The following is a 22171-nucleotide window of genomic DNA, read 5'->3' on the forward strand; positions in this document are numbered from 1 at the left end:
TCATGACATCCAACCACTGACATCATCATGGCTTCATGATCCTCCTTCTGATGTATGGTCAGGTCAATAGTAGCCTAATGCTATGTCACTTCATCACATAGGGATTGTATCATCTCATCTCATCTGTGAGAAGGGTGAGTACAAGACAATACAACACTTTGAGAGTGAGACCACATTCACTTAAATTTTATTACAGGGGACTTCCCTGGCAGTCCAGTGGTTAAGAATCCACACTTTCAATGCAGGGGGTACAGGTTCGATCCCTGGTTGGGGAACTAGGATCCCACATGCCGCATGGTGCAGTCAAAAAATTTTTTGAATTAAAAAAATTTTTTTTATTACAGTATATTGTTATGATTGTTCTGTTTTGTTATTGTTGCCGTTAATCTCTTAATGTGCCTAATTTATAAATTAACTTTATTGTAGGTGTGTATATATAGGAAAAAACTTAGCACATATCGGGTTTGGTACTATCTGCAGTTTCAGGCATCCACTGGGGTCCTGGAACGTATCCCCCTTGGTTAAGGGGGCAATACTGTAGTTTTCTTGCTGTGGAGTCTCCCTGGAGAACCTTAAACTAGAACTGCTCAGAGGGAGGGGAGTTGAGTGCTGTGTCTGGCTGGCTTCTCCCATTCTGCCGAGTTGCATCCTTAGGAAGCCCCTAAGAGCTCTTTACAGCAGCAGGCCCCAACCTTTTAGGTACCAGGGACTGGTTTCATTGAAGACAATTTTTTCCATGGACGGTGGGGGGCTGGGAGGTGAGGATGGTTCAGGCGGTACTGGTCCACAGCCTGTGGGTTAGGGACCCCTGCTTTACAAGGCACAGCATCCTCCTTTGACGTGGGCCCTGAGAGGTACCCAAGGTCACATGGCACCTAGCACAGGGTTTGGCATGAGGAAAGGGCTTAGTAAGTTTTTGGTGAATGAACCAGTAACTTAAGAACTAGATATAGGACAGGGAACTCTATGCAATACTCTGTAATGACCTATATAGGAAAAGAATCTAAAAAAGTGTATATATGTATATGTATAACTGATTCACTGTGCTGTACAGCAGAAACTAACACAACATTGTAAATCAACTCTACTCCAATAAAAGTTAAAAAAAAAAAAAAAACTAGAATCCAAGACAGGGCTCCTAATTCCTAGTCCTCCACTGTATCACCTCTACTACAGCCACCAGCCACACCATCTCCTTTTTAGAGTGCAACATGAGAAATGGAATTTTTTCCCCCAGAATGATTACATTAAGCTTAATTACACCCAAATTTAAAAAACACCAAAATGTACAGGACATACTCCCTTCCTTGAAAGAGCTTATAATGTGATCTATTATTTCTTTAGTGTTAAGTATCACTGACTAAAAGCAAGATATTCTCTTAACTAAAGTAGGCCAACGGAAGAATATTACCAAACATCTAAAGGGCTGCAACTGTCTATAGTATTCATCAAGTGCAATTGCTGAACCAAATTTGGGGAGAGGGAAAACTAATACTGAGCACAGCCTTTTATTATGGTTTGTGTTTATTTGTTAACGTTTACTGAGTGCCACATGGGGCCTAGTTGACCCTCCACTCCTGTATATGTTCTTGGTTAGATTATTAAGCCCCTCCATGCCTGAGTTCCTCATCTATAATGACAGAAATAGAAGTTATCTCATGAAGTTGGGTCTGTATGTGTATAGAATACTCAGAGCTTATTAAATATTCTTTTTCTGTGCTCTATCTTGCATAGCTGTTGAAGACACAAAAACATACTTCCTATCCTTGGGCTTAAACAAATTCTTATCAACAAAAGATGTAATACAATGCAGTAGATAAAATGGGGCTGGGGAGGTACAATCAGCTTTGGAGAGAGGTGATCTCTCCCCATTTCACAGAAAGGAAATTGAGGATAAGGATGAAGATTCACTCCAAATTCTACACTCTTTCCACTATACTATTCTGCTTCTGAGAGAAGGCAATTCACACCACTCCTCTGATTCTTAAAAGCTTTCCTCGGGTCTGTCCAGTTTCCCTTCTTGCTCTACTCTGGACAATATTATCTACTCTTAAGGCTTTAATAACTGGGTATCAGTAACTTCCAAATTTTATTTCTAGTCCAGGTTTTCCTACCCAGTTTTCCACCTGTATATCCAACAGTTCTAGTTGACATGTTTGGCATCCCAAACTGAACTGCAAGCTTTCCCATCTCATTATCTGCTCTATTACCCACCCCCTCCATCATATTCATACCACTGTTCTAAACTTACGTTATTTAATCTAACCCTTATAGCATCCCTGTGATATAGATTCTATCATTCCCCCAATCTTACAAATAAGAGGTTAAATAACTTTTTCTCGGTCAGTTAATACGTGGCAGTTAGGCGTTTGTAACACGTAGGTGACACGCCTGCTATGTTCCAGACACTGTGGACGACTCCCCACTCATCCATTGCCAACTCCCAGCACAGGTTGTCATTCCCCACCTGATGACTACAATAGCCCAACTGGTCTCTCACACCCACACGTACTTGCTTCTGTCTGTTCTCCAAACAGCAACTGGAGTGATTTTTTTTGGCTGCTGCCGTGTGGCATGCAAAATCTTAATTCCCTGACCGGGGACTGAACCCACGCCCCCTGCAGTGGAAGTGCAGAGTCTTAACCACTGGACCACCAGGGAAGTCCCTGATCTTTTAAAAATAAAGCTCTGACCCTTTCTCTCTCTCTCTCAAAACCTTCCAATGACTTTCGATTATCTTTGTCTCACGTGGCTCTTACACTTTTCTCTCTCCCCTCAGACCTTTGTAAATGCTGCTCCTTTTCCCTCAAATAACTGCCCTATTTAACTCCTTTCTCCTTCCCAAGTTAACGAAAACATCACTTCTGTGGAAAAGGGCTCTCCTCTTGTTCCGTGTCTTCTTGTTCCCTTGTCCCCACTAGACTGTGAGCATCATGAAAGGAGGTCCCAGGTCTGTTTTTGTTCTTTGCTCTCTTCCCAGTTCCTGCAACTGTGTGTGGCATACAGCAGGAGCTCTGCAAATCTATGAAAGAATAAGGAATGTAGGTCAAAGCAAGGAGATATCACCTCTCACTAACTGGTGCTTAGGCGAAGGCTTAAGACTTAGGATAATGACTGGGTATTTACGTGAAATGGATTTTGTCCTAATAGGAGGATCAGAGAATAACAGACACTAACAATAAATTAGCTGGTGTTTTACTGGTAGTTAATGCTGAGGCGTATCTCCACACTACTGTCCACTTCCAGATCCTGGCAAAGAATCCTATTTTCTGCTGAGCCTTCCCTGCCTTTTCATTTTTTTATACACTCAAAATATACACAGAGACAAGGGAAAGCTTTTAAGTATGCGCCATCTTATACTGCAGATTATTAACAAATACGGAGAACAATGAAAAGAGGTACTTAACCCCTTCTTGCCATGAATCCAGGATTTAGGATGTCGACTCAATATTAAAAGCTAAAGCACACTACAGACATCAGGATACAGAGAATGAGTGGAACCTCCTTCAATCTGGACATGTTGTGATGTGATTTATGTATCCACACGATGCTAGCAATGCTCACGACTCCTCTACCTAAAACCACCTTCGAAGCCACACTAGGTGTCAGTCTCATTCCCTTTACAACCAGGACGACCCCTAAAATGTTTGTTGGATTCGGCCCTGAATGACTTCGCGTTGTTTCAAAACCTGAAAAACATCTTCACAAGAGGAAGGTTTCTGATCACGAAGGACGTTTAAAAGAATGGGCCACTAGTTCTGAAGGTCATTCCAAAGCAGACGTCTCAAGCATTTTGCACATTCGTGGAAAAAGTTTCTATATGACATTCTTTCAGATGCATAAATTCCATCATTTTAAGAAAAAAATCGAAGTGCTTTATAGTCAGCCAGTTATCTTCAAAGGCAACGGCAGATGTCACAGCTTAGCCTGTTGTGCAGTTGCCGTGCGCTGGGGCACTCTTCCTGTTTCTCTCCTCTGGAGCGTCCTGTGGCAGAAAAGCTGCATAAGGTCACTGACAAGATTTAGAGCAACGTGTGCTAGGTTGCTTCCGCAGCTGAAGCTTGAGCAGTTTTCGAGCTGGTGAAGGATCTAATTGTTGTGTGCTTCTCTTCCCTGCAGAGAAAAGGAGCCACAAAATAAACTTCAATTGAATTCAAATACCATTTATTGAAAACTTACTGTGTGGACACTGTGCCAGACACACAGAAGGGCATTCCAACGACAAATGAGAGCATGTGCCCTCTACGAGACGGCAGTCTGGTAGGAAAGCCAGCTGCAACTACAACCACAATACCATCCAATGAATAATGAAATGAAGGTACGTATAGCACATAATTTAGGGCTGGAGGTGGTCAGGAAAAGTGACGGATAAGTAATGTCGGTGTCACTTAGTGGATTCTTGAAGAATGAAAAGGGAAAAAAGGAATGGGTGTTACTTAAGTCTTGGATTTACCCAAACAACACAGTTTGTGGAGATTTAATTCTCAGTCTCCTGTGCTTCTGTGGAATTTACATCTACAAATTTCCCATCAACTTTGAGTACCCACAACGTAATAGTTATTGTGAGGGGAAAAGAAACCCCACCAGATATAGGCCTTACCCTCTGAGACCATATGTTTTGAAGGGCGGTGTGTATCCGAAGGGCTGTGAGACATAAAACAGTACAAGCTCTGATCCCCTTAAGACAGGCTTACCGAGCTGTACTGACACCTTCTGGAGGCACTGGGTACTTTCCTCCATAAAGGCGTGCAGCTGCTTCATGGATCCTTGCAGTTCGTCCATCTGCAGACAAAAGACAGCTGTCAGTTGTAAGGGTCCAGGCGTCTCTGAGGCTCCTCAAACATGTCGGGTGAGCTCCTGCTCAGCTTTGCTTTTGCTGTTCTTTCAACCTGGAATGCTTATGCCAGACTTCCCCACTCCACTCTTCTCCACACCGCTCCATGCCCCAGCAGGCTGACCTGCACAACCTCCAACAAGATCCCATGTCCTCTGGTTTCTGGGTGGGCTTGGCCAAGAGGGAGCCAAGTGCGAGGGAGCTGAATGAGGTCAGGGTATTTTACCCAGGCCTGCTTCCAGAAGGGTCATCTAGAGTTAGCTGTGTCTCTCAACTGAACGTCATGGCTCTCTCAAAGCATCCCACTCACTATATGACTCCCTGCCAGGTGCCACAGTAACTGTTCCTCCCTCCAGCCGACAGGTAATAGCTCAGCTGCCTCTAAGCCCCAGATTACTTTTGGTTTCCTGAAACCCACACTTTTGTACTTAGCCCCTCTGTAAACAGACCCTCCTTGAATTATCCTATATCAAATGCCATGTGCTTCCTGTTAATACTTGGGTTGATACACTACTATTCTCCAAAATGTCCTCATGGATCATTCCTCATTTCTTTCAAGTCTTATTAAAGTAGAACCTTAGCAGGACCTTCAACCCCTCTGTATAGCAACCTACAGCCCTCCTTCCACCTGATTTATTAACATTTATCACCATTTATTCGTTTCTTTTCTTCCATTGTCTCTCCATGTTTCCCCAAGGTAGAGCTGAATATACTCTTATCTCATCTAATTACGCATATTCTCCACGTCTTTTAATTTCCAAGGATGACAAGGTAGCAAAGCTGGATAACTCAACAAAAGAAACATGACCCAACTTACCACCAACTCCATACAATCAAAGACTTTATTCTGGTTCTGTAATATTTTCTGGTAGTCAGGCTTTGTATTAAGGACTTCACTCTGGGAAGACCCAAGATATGCTGTAGGTTCCACTTCAACTTCAGTATTTTTGGTTTCAGTTGATCCTCTAAACACAAAACAAAAGAGCTTTCAAATAATTTTACAATCATTTTCTGGGGAAAACAGTAAAGATTACCTAGGGAAAAACCTCCTAGAAGGCTTTATTAACCTCAATCAATATTCTTACACCCTGTACTGAAAGTACAGGCTCTCTAACTAACAGGAGATTCTGAGATCGTTATCCAATATTAATATTTTTATACCCCTGGACTCCAGGAAATGCTAGAAGGTTAGCTGACTCCACCTAACAGTAAGGTCCATTTACAAAAAGGACTACACTTGGGGTAAAGCCAAAGCCTGCTATCCTGAAGTCAACGTCTATAATCTTTTACCAAAGAGATGCTGGCCCACTTCAATTATCTAAAGTAGCTGAATATAGGGAATTCCCTCGAGGTCCAGTGGTTAGGACTCCGGGCTTTCATGGCCGAGGGTGTGGGTTTGATCCCTGGCTGGGGAACTAAGATCTTGCAAGCTGCACGGTGTGTGGCCAAAAAACCCCAACCACAAACTGAATATAATGGACAGTTCATGAAAACTGACGATGACTCTAGTAACAGCTACTACAATGTACTGAGCGCGTACTGGGTGCCAGACACAGCTAAGCACTTTCCATTTAACCTTGTTTAACCCTCATAATAACCCAACGAGGTATGAACTAATATTATCCCCATTTTCAAATGAGGCACTTCAGATTGCCCAAGGTCACAGAAGTAAGGAGTAGTCAGGATTTGAATAGAGACAGTCTGCTTCCAGAAGCATTCCTCTTAACTATTAAGCTATGCCCCATCAAAAGTTTTTATTCTGAAACTGCCATCTTATACATTATCTATCTTCATAAATGGAACATTTAAAGGGTGAAGAAAGTAACTAATAACCATCGATGCTGAGATTGGGGGCATTTCTCCAACTGTGTTCCTCAAAGCACGTCTCTAAGAGGCCGCTTCTGCAATTACTATTTTGGCTAATGTTTTATAGTTCCATTTCTAGCTAAGATTCTGTTTGGGAAAAAAGCTTAAAATCACTGGTTTGGATGGTAAAATGAAATCAAAATCTAGCACTTACCCATTTTCTTATGCCTTCAAGACCCAGACAAAGATCCTCTCTCTCCTACACCTCATCTTCCATTACCCATTTCATGTCTGTATCTCCATGAAGGCCTGGCCAGGGTTCTCTCCCATACCTGCAGCTCAAAGGCCATGTGCTCATTGATGTCCCTTGATACTGTTCTTGGCCCAGCCCCAGGTTGCCAGGTACAGGCCAGAAATGTGCCTGTCTACCCCAGGATGTGGAATGGCAGCCAAGGACACAGAACAGAGGCAATTCTGTTCTTTGACTGAAAATAGTGACAACTCTTCCTTCCCTTCCCCCTCACTCTCCATTTACAAAGTGCTAATATACACGTTACAGAGATCTGATGAGTTGACTGGCCTCTAAGAATGGATTCATCGTTCAATTTGTGCTAAGAGAACTGAAATCAATTCAAATCAAATTCCACAAGGTAAAAGCTTCCTATTTCCTGTCACAGATCTAACCTGGATATGATCTCTTCAGCCTCCTCCTGGTAGCGCAGCAAGAGCTGATCCCAACTCTGACGTTCTAAAGAAAACCTATAGGAACAGAAAAAAATTCAGTTAATTTTTGATCATCTCACTCTGAATCACTCAGGGCAACAATAAGTGTATTAGGTGTCTACTCTGGTCCTAAGATATGAATAAAAAGGTCATAAAAGGATGAGAAAGCATGACCAATTCAGAGGCTATTAATTTAATCAAATCAAACATGAGTTCTTAATAGCAAATCCACATCTTTAGTCTCTAGACTCCATTCTATGAAACTGGCCATCAGTACAGCCCATAAAATCCCAGTGTGCAGCTGTCTAACTTCCAGTGGGGATACACTAGTATTGACACACTGAACAGGATGTTTACTATTCCTTTTTCCCAGGTTTAGTTATTTTCCCCAGATGGATTTAGATTTTCCAACAAAGGTTCACTCATTTTCACTTACTTTGTTATATATTCCTTCATCTCAGCCACTGATGTTTCCAGAGACAAATCTGGTGCTCTTCTAGAATACAGACAGGATGATGAGATTACCACAAACCTTCCAACAGCACTTGCTATGGACACCTTACATAATTTTAATGGCAATAAAACATGTTCAGAATTTATCTTTCTTTAAAAAAAAAAAACTTTTCTGAAGATTTAAATTTATTTATTTATTAAAAATGTTTTCTTTAATTTATTTTTTTTTGGCTGCATTAGGTCTTCCTTACTGCATGCAGGCTTTCTCTAGTAGCGCTGAGCAAGGGCTTTGTTGTGGTGTGTGGGCTTCTCATTGCGGTGGCTTCTCTTGCTGCACAGCACGGGCTCTAGGCGCGTGGGCTCAGTAGTTGTGGCACACGGGCTCTAGAGCACAGGCTCAGTAGTTGTGGTGCACCAGCTTAGTTGCTCCGCGGCGTGTGGGATCCTCCTGGACCAGGGCTAGAACCCATGTCCCCTGCACTGGCAGGCGGATTCTTTTTTTTTTTTTTTTTTTTGCGGTACGCGGGCCTCTCACTGTTGTGGCCTCTCCCGTTGCGGAGCACAGGCTCCGGATGCGCAGGCTCAGCGGCCATGGCTCACAGGCCCAGCCGCTCTGCGGCATGTGGGATCTTCCTGGACCGGGGCACAAACCCGTGTCCCCTGCATCGGCAGGAGGACTCTCAACCACTGCGCCACCAGGGAAGCCCGGCAGGCGGATTCTTAACCACTGTGCCACTAGGGAAGTCCCAGAATTTATCTTTCAACAAATATTTATTCTTGGGCTCTATTTCACTTTTGCACCAGGTAACAGCTTTCTCAGTGGGTCTCTTCATCATCTATTTCTCTCATCAATTCTAATTCGCACACAGCCAGATTAACCTTTCTTAAAATATTCCTTTAATTTTTTTCCTTGCTTAAAAATTCTGTGACCCTCCACTGCATTCAGAAGAAAACCCAAAACTCCTTAACCTGGCACTTAAGGTTCACTTAAGGTTCTGGCTCTGTCCAGCTCATTAACTTTGATTCCTATTACCCTTTATCTATTCGGTCTCATATAATGCCATTCAGCATCAAACATCTGAGGGTTTCAATCTCCAAAGTTCTGTTCACACCGTTTTTTAGCCTCTTCCCTTCCCACTAATCAAAACCTTGATATCTTTTAAGAACCAACAATACTTTTCCATATAACCATCTTGTCTTCCCACTTAAACTGAAGCTACTGGTTGGATATGTTTTACTTAAACCAGTGCCTCGGCTCTGTAGGGCCATTAATCCTAAAGGAAAAGCAGGAGGCATTGAAAATGCCAAAATTTTGCAGATGTACTTGGTACTCTACCTGGCAAAAGCAAATCAGTTGTGTCACCGTTCGTGTTTTCCTACCAAGGCCTGTGAGAAACAGCCTCTATCACCTCTGGCTGACATGCAGCAGCCTGTGGCTTAAATATACTGCATTAAGTTATGGGGATATAAACCTTATTGCTGTTTCATTACCACGCAGAGGTCAAATATGAGCTAAAGAATAGCATCCTATATTAATCTTCCAACGACTGGTTATGGGCAACCCAAGCGATTGTATTATAGTTTAATTAATGGAATAAGAAGGGAATAAATAGCTTCAGTGCTGCCTGACAAATGTAATTCTCTTCATGGTAAGATACGCACAGTGAAAAACAATAAAGGAGTGCTGGTGGAAAAAAAATATATATATACTGTATTAAAAGAGAAGCTATGTTGAACTGAAGTATTTTTCATTTCCTGAATAGTAATGTTAATTCTAAGGATCCATACAAAGGTAGACCTTTGTGAAGTCAAAAGTGTAAGCCCAAGTTACATGATGTGTTACAGGCTGTGGGTAGAGGGGTGGGTGCTGCCCCTGAAGAGGAACGACCAGTTTGGGGGGGGGCGACTGCAAAATTTCTCCTAATATTCTTGCTTGCCAACAGCTAAAGAACATAAATTTATCTCCAACTTGCATGGCTAGTGAAGATCTGAAGAGCACTTTTCCTCTCAGCTTTCCATGGCTGGCTCCTTCTCACCATCCAGGTCTTATGGGTCTCAGTGCAAAGGTCAAATCACTAGAGGACTTCTCTGAACACTCTAGATAAAGGTGCCCACCCCTCAAGTCACTCTCATATTTACTGACTTCTTAGATTATCACTATCTGAAATCATTATTTTCTATGTATTTGTTTGACTGTCTCTCCTATTACAATGTATATGAAGAGAGATCTTGTTTGATTATTTACCACTATTTATCTCCAGCTTCTAGAAGAGCCTGGTACATAGGAGATGCTAGATGAACGTTTGTTGAGTGCATGAACAACTGTCTAATTAAAATAAAAAGTTTTATTTCTCCAAGGAAGACATACAGATGGCCAACAGGCACATGAAAAGATGCTCAACATCGCTAATTATTAGAGAAATGCAAATCAAAACTACAATGAAGTATCACCTCATACCCATCAGAATGGCCATCATTAAAAAGTCTACAGGGAGTTCCCTGGTCTCCTAGTGGTTAGGATTCCAGATTTTCACTGCCGTGGCCTGGGTTCAATCCCTGGTTGGGGAACTGAGATCTCACAAGCCGCGTGGTGAGAAAAAAAAGTCTACAAATAATAAATGCTGTGGAAAAAGGGGAACCCTCCTAACACTGCTGGTGGGAATGTAAGTTGGTGTAGCTACTATGCAGAACAGTATGGAGGTTCCTTAGAAAACTAAAAATAGAATTACTATATGATCCAGCAACCCCACTCCTGGGCATATGTCCAGAAAAGATGAAAACTCTAATTCAAATAGATACATGCATCCCAATGTGCATAGCAGCATTATACAATAGCCAAGACATGGAACCAACCTAAGTGTCCATCAACAGGTGAATAAAGATGTGGCATATGTGTATACACACACACACACACACACACACACAATGGAGTATTACTCAGCCATAAAAAATAATGAAATAATGCTATTTGCAGCAACATGGATGGACCCAGAGATTATCATACTAAGTAAGTCAGACAAAGAAAGACAAATTCCATATGATATCACTTATACATGGAAACTAAAATACAACACAAATGACTTATTTACAGAACAGAAACAGACTCACAGACATAGAAAACAAACTTATGGGGGACTCCCCTGGTGGTCCATTGGTAAAGAATCCGCCTTACAATGCAGGGGACGCGGGTTTGATCCCTGTCAGGGAACTAAGATTCCACATGCCGCAGGGCAACTAAGCCCACGCACCACAACTACTGAGCCTGCACGCCCTGGAGCCTGTGCACCACAACTAGAGAAGAGAAAACCTGCACAATTAGAGAGAAACCAACACGCTGCAATGAAAGATCCTGCGTGCCTCAACGAAGATCCTGCGTGCTGCAACTAAGACCCAACGCAGCCAAAAATAAATAAAAATAAATAATAAAGGTAAAAATCTTTAAAAAAGAAAAAATAAAAAAAACTTATGGTTACCAAAGGGGAAAGGGGGTGGGGAGAGATAAATTAGGAGTTTGGGATTAGCAGATACAAACTAGTGTATATAAAATAGATAAACAACAAGGTCCTACTGTATAGCACAGGGAACTACATTCAATATCCTGTAATAAACCATAATGTTAAAGAATATATGTATATGTAACTGAATCACTTTGCTGTACACCAGAAACTAATACAACATTGTAAATCAACTATACTTTAATTAAAAATTTTTTAGGGACTTCCCTGGTGGTCCAGTGGCTAAGACTCTGCAACCCCAATGAAGGGGGCCCGGGTTCGATCCCTGGTCAGGGAACTAGATCCCGCATGCCGCAACGAAGATCCACACACGGCAACAAAGATCCCGCGTGCCGCAACTAAGACCCAGTGCGGCCAAATAAATAAATATTTAAAAAAATTTTTTTAAATAAATAAATAGAAAATCCTAATTCAATTATAATTTTGGACAGAAGAGGAATTGCTCTTACCCTTCTGAATCTTCAAAACATTTTTGTAGAGTTCCATCACTTTCCAGTCTGTCTGCAAAATGTTTCAATTCTTCAGAAAGAGAAGATGCTAGAGAGAATAGAATAAAATTTTATGTTATAAAATAAAGAGAATACAAATTTTCACAGTGAGCTGCTGACAAAGATATAACATACTTAATGTGGTCCCAGCTCTACGGTCCCCTGTTACATTCTCACCCATTTAAAAAAGTGGTATAAATATGCAGGAAGATTTTCTTTTCTCTTTGGATAGGTATAGATAAAATGAAAGACAACTCCTCTTTATAACATTTATAATAGTGTTTTTTACACTTGACTGGTGAAAAAGCAGTTAAAAAGATGTATCTGGGGCTTCCCTGGTGGCGCAGTGGTTGAGAGTCCGCCTGCCGATGCAGGGGACACGGGTCTGTGCCCCGGTCCGGGAAGATCCCACATGCCGCGGAGCGGCTGGGCCCGTGAGCCATGGCCGCTGGGCCTGCGCGTCCGGAGCCTGTGCTCCGCAACGGGAGAGGCCACAACAGTGAGAGGCCCGTGTACCGCAAAAAAAAAAAAAAAAAAAAGATGTATCTGCATGGACATTTCATTCTTTTCAAGCGATTTGATCTGCTGGCACTGGGTGGAAGAACATTACAGAAGTCAGGCAATGGGCAAGAGTGTAATGAGAAATGTTGGAGACAAATAAAGAATTATGGGCATAAGGTAAAAACAGGTCTCTGCTTAAATTTGGAAGAGTTCACAATTAAATTCAGGTGAGGAATGCAGAGGGGAAAAGATATGTTAAAACAGCTATCAAAATAACCTGGGCATATCTACTCTAATTATGGTGATAGTGCAGTTCTGAGATAAATAGCTTTAACTGGCAAGTAAGTCTGAGTTCATGTATTTTCTAGGTCTTTTAAGTGGGTAACACTGAGTATTTCTGACCTGGATGATTGTGTAATGACACTGTAAGGAGAATAGCTACTTTCTGGAAAGCTGAAAACTGATTCCGGGAAAGAATATTTGTAACTTACATCACAAACAGCTAATTTCCTTAATATATAAAGAGTTCCTACAAAATCAATATAAAAGAGCCAATATCCCAATTTTTAAAAGTGAACAAAGGATATGGACAGACAATACACAGAAAATAAAGCACAAATGGCTCTCCTCTAAAAACATGAAAAAATTATTATCCTCTTCAAAAGAAAAAGAAACAGATTAAAAGTACAAAAAAATACCTTTTATCACCAATTAAATAGTAAAAAATCTAAACTTTTAGTTACAGTATAATTACACTAATTTCCAATCTAGAAATTTATCTTACTTTTACTTGAATATGTGCCAAAAGGCTTGTATAAAAAGGTATTCATTATCCATTCATTGCAACAGGAGAAGAGTGAAAACAACTCTAAAAGTCCATCAGTAAAAAACTGGTTAAATCAAATATGGTACATTTATAAAATGGAGTATCATGGAGCTACTAAAATGTCAAGATGGCTCTGTAAGTGTGATATAGAATTATCTGCAAGATAAATTAAGTTAAAAAAAACACAAGATAAAGAACAGTGTAGAGTGGTTTACTCATTTGATTTCAATGGATAAATGTTTAGAAATGCAATAAATCTTTCTGCAAGGATACACAAGAAGCTGGTGACTGCGGTTGCCTCTGGGAGGAAAGAACTGTGATTGGGGTCACGGTGGAAGAGAGGCTCACTTTCTTCACTTTTGGACCTTCTGAACTTCATAAAAATATACTCTTATTTTTTTAATGCAACTCCCCAAAAAAGGAGGGGAGTTGGTTTTGTGAGGCAGCAGTTCCTGTAAATGGGGATCCTGAGAATGGGGTTTCAATTGACCTTCATAGAAGGTACAGACCAAGGTCAAAGCTCACTTGTCTAGTCTTAGTAACTTACCTTTGGCTCTAAAATTTTCAAGACTGAAGCCCTCAGTGCCCCTTAGGAAAGGTTCAAGTTTCTGAACAGAGAACTAAATAAAGAAAAGCATTTTCAGTACAACCAAGATTTCCCAGGCCAGTCCCAAGTTCATGTAATTTTATGATGTTTAATAAATGTGAGTAAACATGATTTAATTCTACACCTAAGATTTTTCATATAAACAAAACAAAATGAGAAAATCAAAAGGTAAGGGAAAAACTCTTTGTTGCCTAGACTATATGATTTGATTTTTGATTCAGGAAAAACAATGGTCATTTAATTCACACAAATGACTTGCTTATCTAAACTGATGTGATCACCAGTCAGCCATACAACACCAACTTAGAATGCAGTCAGACCTCAAATGACTGCTTAAAGTTAGATTTGACCTCCACTCACTGTAAATTCCCATCATTTGCTGCCAGTGAGCAAAATATACTAGATCGGGGAAATCTGTTAAGTGCTCAGCGACAGCAGCACCGATGGGACTGGTAGAGCCTAGTCCAGAGACAGATCAGTTCCTGGGATTAAAGCTGGCTTTTAAATTAATCCCACTAGAGAGAAATATCTTTTACCCTTTACCGATAAATCACACAGTATTTGATCTCCCTTTGGGGATGTCACAGTTAACAGTTTTAAAAAAAAAAAAAAGAAAAGAAAAGAAAAAGAAAGCATTTCCCAGTCGTGAGACTCTCACCTGGAAACTGGAAAGCAGGAGACAGCCCAGCCGTTTGCTTTCTGCTATGTTGACACTGATGGATCTGCAGAGCTCTAACATAAAATATCACCGCATTGAAGGAGATGGATACTTACACAGTTAGCAAAGTAAAAAAAACTGAAAAATTCCCTCCCCCTTGATGCAGTCCAACTTAAGAAAACCCAAGCAGCCTTCTCTAATTAAAGGGAGAATTCATATATAGTCACATCTAATTTGTTCAAGATCACCAAAGAATGACATTTACCCATCTGTGCATCCTAACTTTGGAAAGTTATAAGAACCTTTTATGTACTACATTAAAATCTTGTCTTGATAAACAACGTAGATTAAAAAAAAATTTAACTCCTTTTATGTTTTATATTCACCATTTGAAGAAAGGAGGTGGGATTATTTCAGTATTTCTATGACAGGCACTGCAGTGTGCTTTAAATACTGTCTTGGGACTTCCCTGGCAGTCCAGTGGCTAAAGACTCCGTGCTCCCAGTGAAGGGGGCGCGGGTTTGATCCCTGGTCGGGGAAGTAAGATCCCACGTGCTGTGTGGAGCAGCCATGAATGAATGAATGAATGAATACATACATACATACATACACTGTCTTAAGAATCTTCTTATAAACTATGAGCTCCATTTTACGGATGGGGAAATTGAAGCTCAGAGGGGATATAACTTGTTTGAAGCCAGAGACTGGTGGAGCCAGAATTCAACCCCAAGTCCATCACCAAAACCTGTTTTCCCACTAATACCATGCTGCCTCTCCTTAATGACCTAATGATACATTAATAGTAATTTGTTGAACACCTGCTATCTAAAAGGCATTTTATTAAACGCTATACACACGTCATTAAAACTTGAGGCAAGTATCTTATCTGGGTGAATCTTTTTTTATTTTTTTCCCCACACTGCCCGGCATGTGGGATCTTCCAAGACCAGGGATCAAACCACTGCCCCCTGCAGTGGAAGCACGGAGTCTTAACCACTGGACCGCCAGGGAAGTCCCAAGTATCTTATCAACTCCATTTGACAAAGGTTAGGTAATAGGTAACTTGCCCAAGGTCACACAGGAGTCAGCCAGAACTGAACGGGCATTTTACATAATTATGCCACTGAATCCTCAAACAACTAGAAGACATAGATACTGCTTTTTCTATTATGTTCGTGTAAAAACATCAACTATTATACAGCAAAGGAAATTTGCTTTGAGAATTGGGAGAGATACATGTCTTTTTGCCCTCCAGCTTCAGCTGGCTGTGTTTTTAAAGTTCTTTTGTGCCCTCTCTTGATTACTTCTCCTTGCTTTTAGTCATGAAAAACTGGATACCTTCTGCCTATAACCAAAGAAACTTGGCAAGTGGCTGGTAGTGACCAGGAGATAACAAATCTTATTATGCATCAGTAATTTTCTATTACACAGAACTTTAGGCCCACATGCTCTGGAACAGAGATGCAGGTTAGGGCAATCTTAGGAAACTGAAGCTTCTTGGCACGTCCATGGAGTAAAGTGCATGAGCCTAATTGTGGTGGCAATTTTCTGATATGCTACATGGCTGTTTTTACCCAGAATTCCTTCTAAACATGAGACCATCTGGAAGTGAGGTGATGTCTTTAAAATAATCACCACATCACCACAGCTTAACACTTGAACTATTTCTTTACCATGTGCCAAGTACTGTGCTATATATCAACTCATTTAATTCGCACACAACCCCGTAAAATAGGTATTATTTCATCCTGTTTACTGATAAGGACCGTAAGGCAAAGGAGGTTAAGGGACCTGCTCAAGGTCACACAGCTAGTAAGGTCTTCCTGAAATGTGTTACTTTCCATATTAAATCTTGTACTTCAATGCTTACTGAGATGCTATTATTATAAATTCATACAAAATCACATTCAAATACAGCATGTCTAAAAAACTAGGTTTTTACCCTAGATATTTTTATGTGTCCTTCTCTCTGAGATATTTTCAGTTATAAAGCCTAAAATCAGGTAGCGACCCATCCACCTTCTGTTCTGCTTAAGGATATGAGGCCGAAAGCCACAGGAAGAAATCTTTACTTCTAGCAAAGGCGAATGGTGAACATTCACTTAGCAGAGGTGAGTGTTGAACAACCATAAATCAGATTTTCTGTTCATGGTATAGATTACACTGGGTAGCTAATAACATGATATAAATAGCAATGATACTGAATACTTACTAGGTGTTTGACATCAGTACTTATAATCTTAGGATACTCCTACAGATGAGGAAACTGAAGCTCAAGAGAGATTTGCTCAGTCACATAGCTAGTAAGCAGCAAAGTCAAGTCTATCTGTCTCCCATACCTCACTGCCTCTTATCTGAGCTGGAACTCCATTGTCTTATGTACATGGCACCCCACCTGTGATGCCCTGATGAAAGGGAGGCAGTGACTTCCGCCGGTTCGTTTCTTTCATACTTGCTCGCCGCCAGGATTGCCTCCTGTCTTGATGACGGGCACACTGTTCTTTGGGGGACAAATAAAGGGACCTGGATTGAAGTCCTTCCTGGTGGCTGGGATCACAACTTTCCCCCTTTTTAGGGCTAGAGCCAAGGTGAATCTGTTTCTTTGAAACGCCTTCAGTCATCTCCAGGGAGGTGGACGAATTACCACACGCTTCCGCAGGGTTGGGATCTGATTCCAATTGATGATCGTGAGTCTTAGATGCCACTGGTTCCTCTTCTAGCACTTGTTATAAAAAAGTCAAAATACAGAATCAATCCCATCACAGCTAAGTATCTGTGCAAAAAAGTGGAAAAAGGAAATGTATGCCCCAGATCATGGAAACACTGAGGAAGCATCTTTGCAAATACGTGAGTAAGTGCTTTCAAGTCCACCAGGAGCCAGGAAAGTATTTAGGTAAAGCTCAGGAACCTGAACCCAAGAGGTACTGAATGTCACTACAGTACTCACCTTCTACAGTCTCTGATCTAGAAGTCATCCTGGGTGGAGAACCCTGAAAACAGGAAAAGGAGGTGATCTGTTCTCCACGTTTCAGTCCCAGTCTTGCTGGGGATTTACTACCCCAGCATCGGCCTTGTGCTTTCTAATCTCTTTGAACTGCCCCTCTTTGCCCCATGAAATTCTACCTGCCTGAGAAGGCCCAGTCCAACCCCGCCTCACCCACCTCCTCCAGAGAACATCTGCACAGCTCATCACCCCCTGTTCTCAATTTCTACAGAATTCATCTCTAGAAATACTCACCTTAACATGTAGCCCATCTTATTTCCCAATTATTTTGTGTTTAACAAGTGCCTAAGTGCATAATTCAGTTGATGGCATTATGATCTACATGGTCTTCAAAACATGAAAAAATCACACTATCCTTGATTAATTCTAAGATCCAAAGGCCTGTTCATTCTACTTCCAACAGTCTCTACAACTCTTCCCCGTTTCCGGTTATCGATTTAGTTCAGATCTCATAATTTCTACCACTCTCCCCCACCTCCCTCAAGAATCTAACCGTCTCTCCGCTAGTTTTTCCTACATGCAGCATTGCTCCTCTCCAATCCATTCTTTTTATTTATTTTACTTTTGGCCGCGCCGTTTGTGGGATCTTAGTTCCCCCGCCAGGGACTGAACCCTGGCCCTCACAGTGACAGCACGGAGTCCTAACCATCGGACCGCTGGGGAATTCCCTCCAATCCATTCTTTAGACAGCAGCAGAAGCTAGTCCTAACTAGTACCCATTCCTGCTTTCTCCTGCCACTCCCATTCCATGCACCACTTTTGACTCTTTGCACACATTGCCTGTAAAGCTTATTCATCCTTCCCAATCGAGCTCAAGTGTGAAGCTTTCACACCACTTCTCTTTGACAGAGTTGGCTGCTCCGCTCCACCCCTAGGTCTCCCTAGCACTGGCTGTAAAGTCCGTTTACATGTCTGCCTCCCCGGCCAGACTGTATTTCTAGAGCCTGTTACAGACAACTAACGGATTGGAAAAGGGCAGGGACATGACTGCGGCATCTCTACATCGTCTATGCTTCCCCCACCCCCATCCCCAACAGAAATCGGTGCGTTGCGGGGTGCTTAGTAAAGAGAAATGAATATATGCGACGGGACAACATGGCAAAGATAACAGAACAACGAGGGGTAGGTCGAGGATCTACATCGCCCCAGTAACGTCTGTATCACTCAGATGAAAGCCTGGATAATAGCAGCAATCACTGTCGCCCGCTAAGCGCTTATTACATGCCAGGACCTGTGTGTGTATGCAAACAATTTACTTGCATCACTATCCCGTTTAATCCTTTCCACAGCTCTGTAAGTACCATCATCAATTCCACGTTGCAGATAGAACTGAGGTTCAGAGGGGCAAAAGCCTGGCCCAAACTTGTTGTGCGGCCAGCCTGGAGCAGAGGCGAAATTCCAACCCCGGCCTGAGACCCACCCCCAGCCTTCAACCACTGTTCTGGAGTTTAGACCGCTGGCTCGGCAAACAGGCCCCGAGCGAGAGGCGCAGCCCGGCCTCGGGTCTCCTCTTACCCGGAGATGGCTGCAGCGCCCCCCTAGTCCCCGCTGTCGGGGGTGACGACGGGTTGGGTCTGGGCTGGGCCGAGGTGTCCGGCCCCAAAGAGGATGGTGCGCGGGTAAGCGGGGCCGCGTACAGGGAGAGGTCTGCGACTTCCTAACCTCAGAGCGACGCCCGTCCAGCCCCAAGCCTCCGTCCCCGAAAAACAAGGCCTCAGGCCACTCTCCGCGGCCCCGGAGACCGCCGCACGCCCTGCGCCAAAGCGTCTGCTCCTTCCGGGTCTGGGCCCGTTTGGCGATCCGCCGCCCGCGCCAGCCCCGCCTCCGGTGAAACTCCCGCCAGCCGAGGGCGCATGCGCCGGCGGCGGCCTCCCCGGCTCGCGCAAGCGCACACGCAGAACGCCGGCTTCACTCAAGGTGCATGCGCAAACTGGTGTTCAAGACTCTTGTTGCCCCGCCCGCTTTGTCCAAGTTCTTTCCAGCCCAGACTTTGCCGTGTTACACCTCCTCAGCTACGCCACGCCCAGGGAGTCACTAACTGGGTCCCATCACACCAGCGTATCCTTTGCGCCCAGTATGCCTAGAGCTTTTCTAAGAGGGGGAACAGAGGTCCAGGGAGGTACTTGCCAAAGGAATACAGGGCATTAGCGGGTGGGCAGTGATACCTGCTCCGTCGCTAGGCCATGGTCACCCCTCCTTTTATCTTCTTAACGCTGAAAATGTGGACCATGACTCTCATACTTTTTCCCGTCCTGCTCTAGCACGTATTCTCCCTTTGTGGTCCCTTCTATACTTGGCAAAGTTCAAGATCTCTCCTTTGTAAACTCACTGCAGGCCAGCCCCTCCCCAAACTGCTTGCCTCTCCTCTCGTCATCCCCCATTGCTTCTACTCCTTTGCTCAAGCCATTCCCTCTGCCTGGGAAGCCCTTCAGGCCTTTTGTTCTTGGCAAAATTCTCCGATTTTAAGCCTCAGCTGAGGATTCATCTCTCTCAGAGCCTTCTCTGAGGCCCCAGGCTGAAAAGCAGATCCCCCTTCTGTGCTCCCAGAAGCCCAACCTGTGCCTGGTCCACTATCCCTTGCTGGCTTGGGGGCTCCCAGATAGCAGACTGCTGCTTCAGCACCCAGCATGATGCCATCAGAATGTCCCCTTGCACGTGCAGTCCTTTGGGATCTGAAACCTCCAAGTGCTGAATTACAAGCAGTCCACAGAAACTGAAAGAAGGGTTGGTGAGCAGCAGCTGGAACGTGACTGTGGTCATCCTTCTATAGCAGCTGTGGTCCTTGGAAAAGTTTTCTGGTGGTAGGCAGAAATCTGCCTTCCTGAAATTTCCACCATGTGGTTCCAGCATGTTGGCTACCAACAGACATCTGAAAGCAGAGGTTTGCTCTTTATTCCTTGAATATCACTTTCTAGAGCCCCGTTCCTTCTCTGCTCACCCTGCTCCTTCAACTACTCCTCGCTTGTCAATATCCCAAGAACAGAACACAGCCAGAACTGGCCCTCCTGGGGCACAGTGGGTCTACTGCTTCATGGAATCCAGACCCAGTACATCCTCTATGTCCCTTCTCTGCTTTCAGTTCTTATGTGGCTCCCTACTGTCCACAGGATGTGGACACCCCTTCCCTCCTAAGGCCCTCTGTGATCTGACCCAGCCTCTTTCATCACGCCAGTGACTTCTTTCCGTTCCCCAGTTCTGCTCTTCTTTCTACTAGGCTTTCACACATGCCGTTCCCTCCACCTGGGACATGTCCTTTCCGTCTCCTGCCTACGACACACCACCATCTCCTTCATCTGGTCCTCTCAAGCTTAGGTATCAGTTCAGATGTCCCTCTGCAGCCTTTGCTGATTCCTCCCAGCTCCCTGAGCACCCTGGGCTCCCCCTGGCCATTGACATTTGCTTTCCTGTTTTTCAGGCCCATATATTGTTATCCTCAATGCCTAGCACAGGCCTGGCTATTGTTAGGCCCTCAAAAAAGAAGAGATCTGTGTAATTTTCATGTGGTTGCTGGCTTCCAAGATGGCCCCTAATGTTCCCCACTTCCTGGTCTTCATACCCTTGTATAATCCTCTCCCACAAGGAATAGGGCTAATCTGTATAAGCAATAAGATACTGCAGAAATGACAGTGTATGATTTTCAAGGCTTAGTCATAAAAGACATTGTAGCTTCTACCCTCTTTTTCCATATATCACTTGCTCTGGGGGAAGCCAGCTGCCATGTTGTGAGGATGCTCAAGCAGCCATATGGAGAGGGCCACCTGGGGAGGAACTGAGGTCTCTTGCCAACACTGACTTGCCAGGCATATGAGTGAGCCACCTTGTGGATCTTCCAGCCCCAATCACGCCTTCACATGATTGCAGCCTGATTGACACTTGACTGCACCCTCAGGAGACCCTGAGTCAGAACTACTCAGCTCCCGAATTCCTGACCCACAGCATCTGTGATATAATAAACGTTTGGGGATAATTAATTCTACTGTAATAGATAATTAATCCATGTCCTTTTTTATGATAAATTTTTGAAAGTCTTTTGTAGAAAGTTTCAATTCCTTTTTTTTTTGGCCACACTGTGAGGTTTGCGGGATCCTAGTTCCCTGACCAGGGATTCAAACCCATGCCCCCTGCAGTGGATGTGTGGAGTCCTAACCAATGGAGCTCCAGGGAATTCCCTCAATTCCATTTTTGATGACTCTGCATTTATTTCTCAGTGGTCATACCACCCTTCATGGGAGACTCTGAGGTGTCAGCAGTCAGTAGCCAGGAACCCCTGGTGGCTCCTCCCAAGTGACCCCCAAACCAGCCAGCTGGCTGTGGCATTCCCAGGGCTCCTTCCTTCCCAGGCAGCTGGGTGTGGGGTAGAGTGAAGTTTCAAATCTGCTGAGCACCCCACCCACCCAAAATGAGAAATCAGAGGAGGCCAAGTCCATGGAAACTGTTCATATGACATACTTTATTTCCAATCTACAACCATTAAAAACGCTTTGTAAGTTTACACTGTACAGTTATTCTCATGTCTGAAATAAGACACGGGGGCAAGGAGAGCTGGCGGATTGGACCATGGTTGTCCTAGCACCCAATCCATCCTGGGAAAGAGCCTTCTGAAGACAGGAGTGGGGAGGAGAAACAGCGGACAGGAGAGGTGGACAGTTTGGCCCAAGGATGCCCTTAGTCCCTTCCCTCCCAAAGGCCTTTCCCTGGGGAACCCTTAGGGCCCACAGCTGCAGGGTCCACACCAGGAAACCAGGATGGTCAGGAA

At 43.4% G+C, this 22171-nt stretch overlaps 1 protein-coding gene across 3 annotated transcripts; it reads right to left on the bottom strand.

Annotated features, from left to right (window-relative positions):
* Positions 1-176: 176 nt before the first annotated feature.
* DSN1 (DSN1 component of MIS12 kinetochore complex) lies at positions 177-19190 on the bottom strand. Of its 3 annotated transcripts, none has more exons than XM_082856296.1 (11): positions 19078-19190; positions 17359-17401; positions 16807-17133; positions 14412-14485; positions 13694-13766; positions 11781-11868; positions 7800-7859; positions 7325-7399; positions 5652-5799; positions 4695-4782; positions 177-4113 (listed from the first exon to the last, which is right to left on the bottom strand). In XM_082856296.1, exons 2-11 carry the CDS (start codon positions 17384-17386, stop codon positions 4010-4012), a joined length of 1065 nt encoding a protein of 354 aa, XP_082712422.1. In that variant the 5' UTR covers positions 17387-17401; positions 19078-19190; the 3' UTR covers positions 177-4009. The 3 variants fall into 3 exon arrangements, with proteins under 3 accessions (XP_082712422.1, XP_082712421.1, XP_082712423.1); XM_082856295.1 differs by having other exon boundaries at positions 18931-19190; XM_082856297.1 differs by lacking the exon at positions 19078-19190 and having other exon boundaries at positions 16807-17184; positions 17359-17396.
* Between the last annotated feature and the right edge of the window lie 2981 nt (positions 19191-22171).

The sequence above is a fragment of the Leucopleurus acutus genome (genome assembly GCF_964270905.1).
Source record: "Leucopleurus acutus genome assembly, chromosome: 16".
NCBI classification, from domain to species: Eukaryota; Metazoa; Chordata; class Mammalia; order Artiodactyla; family Delphinidae; genus Leucopleurus; species Leucopleurus acutus.

Excerpts from the sequence above, each read along its gene's own strand:
- DSN1 (XM_082856296.1), bottom strand. The coding sequence starts at position 17,386 with ATGACTTCTAGATCAGAGACTGTAGAAG. Across the intron at positions 13,767-14,411 it reads TCCTGCTTTCCAGTTTCCAG|TTCTCTGTTCAGAAACTTGA; the intron begins GTGAGAGTCTCA and ends TTCTTTATTTAG. Across the intron at positions 7,860-11,780 it reads TGTTTTGAAGATTCAGAAGG|AAGAGCACCAGATTTGTCTC; the intron begins GTAAGAGCAATT and ends TCTGTATTCTAG.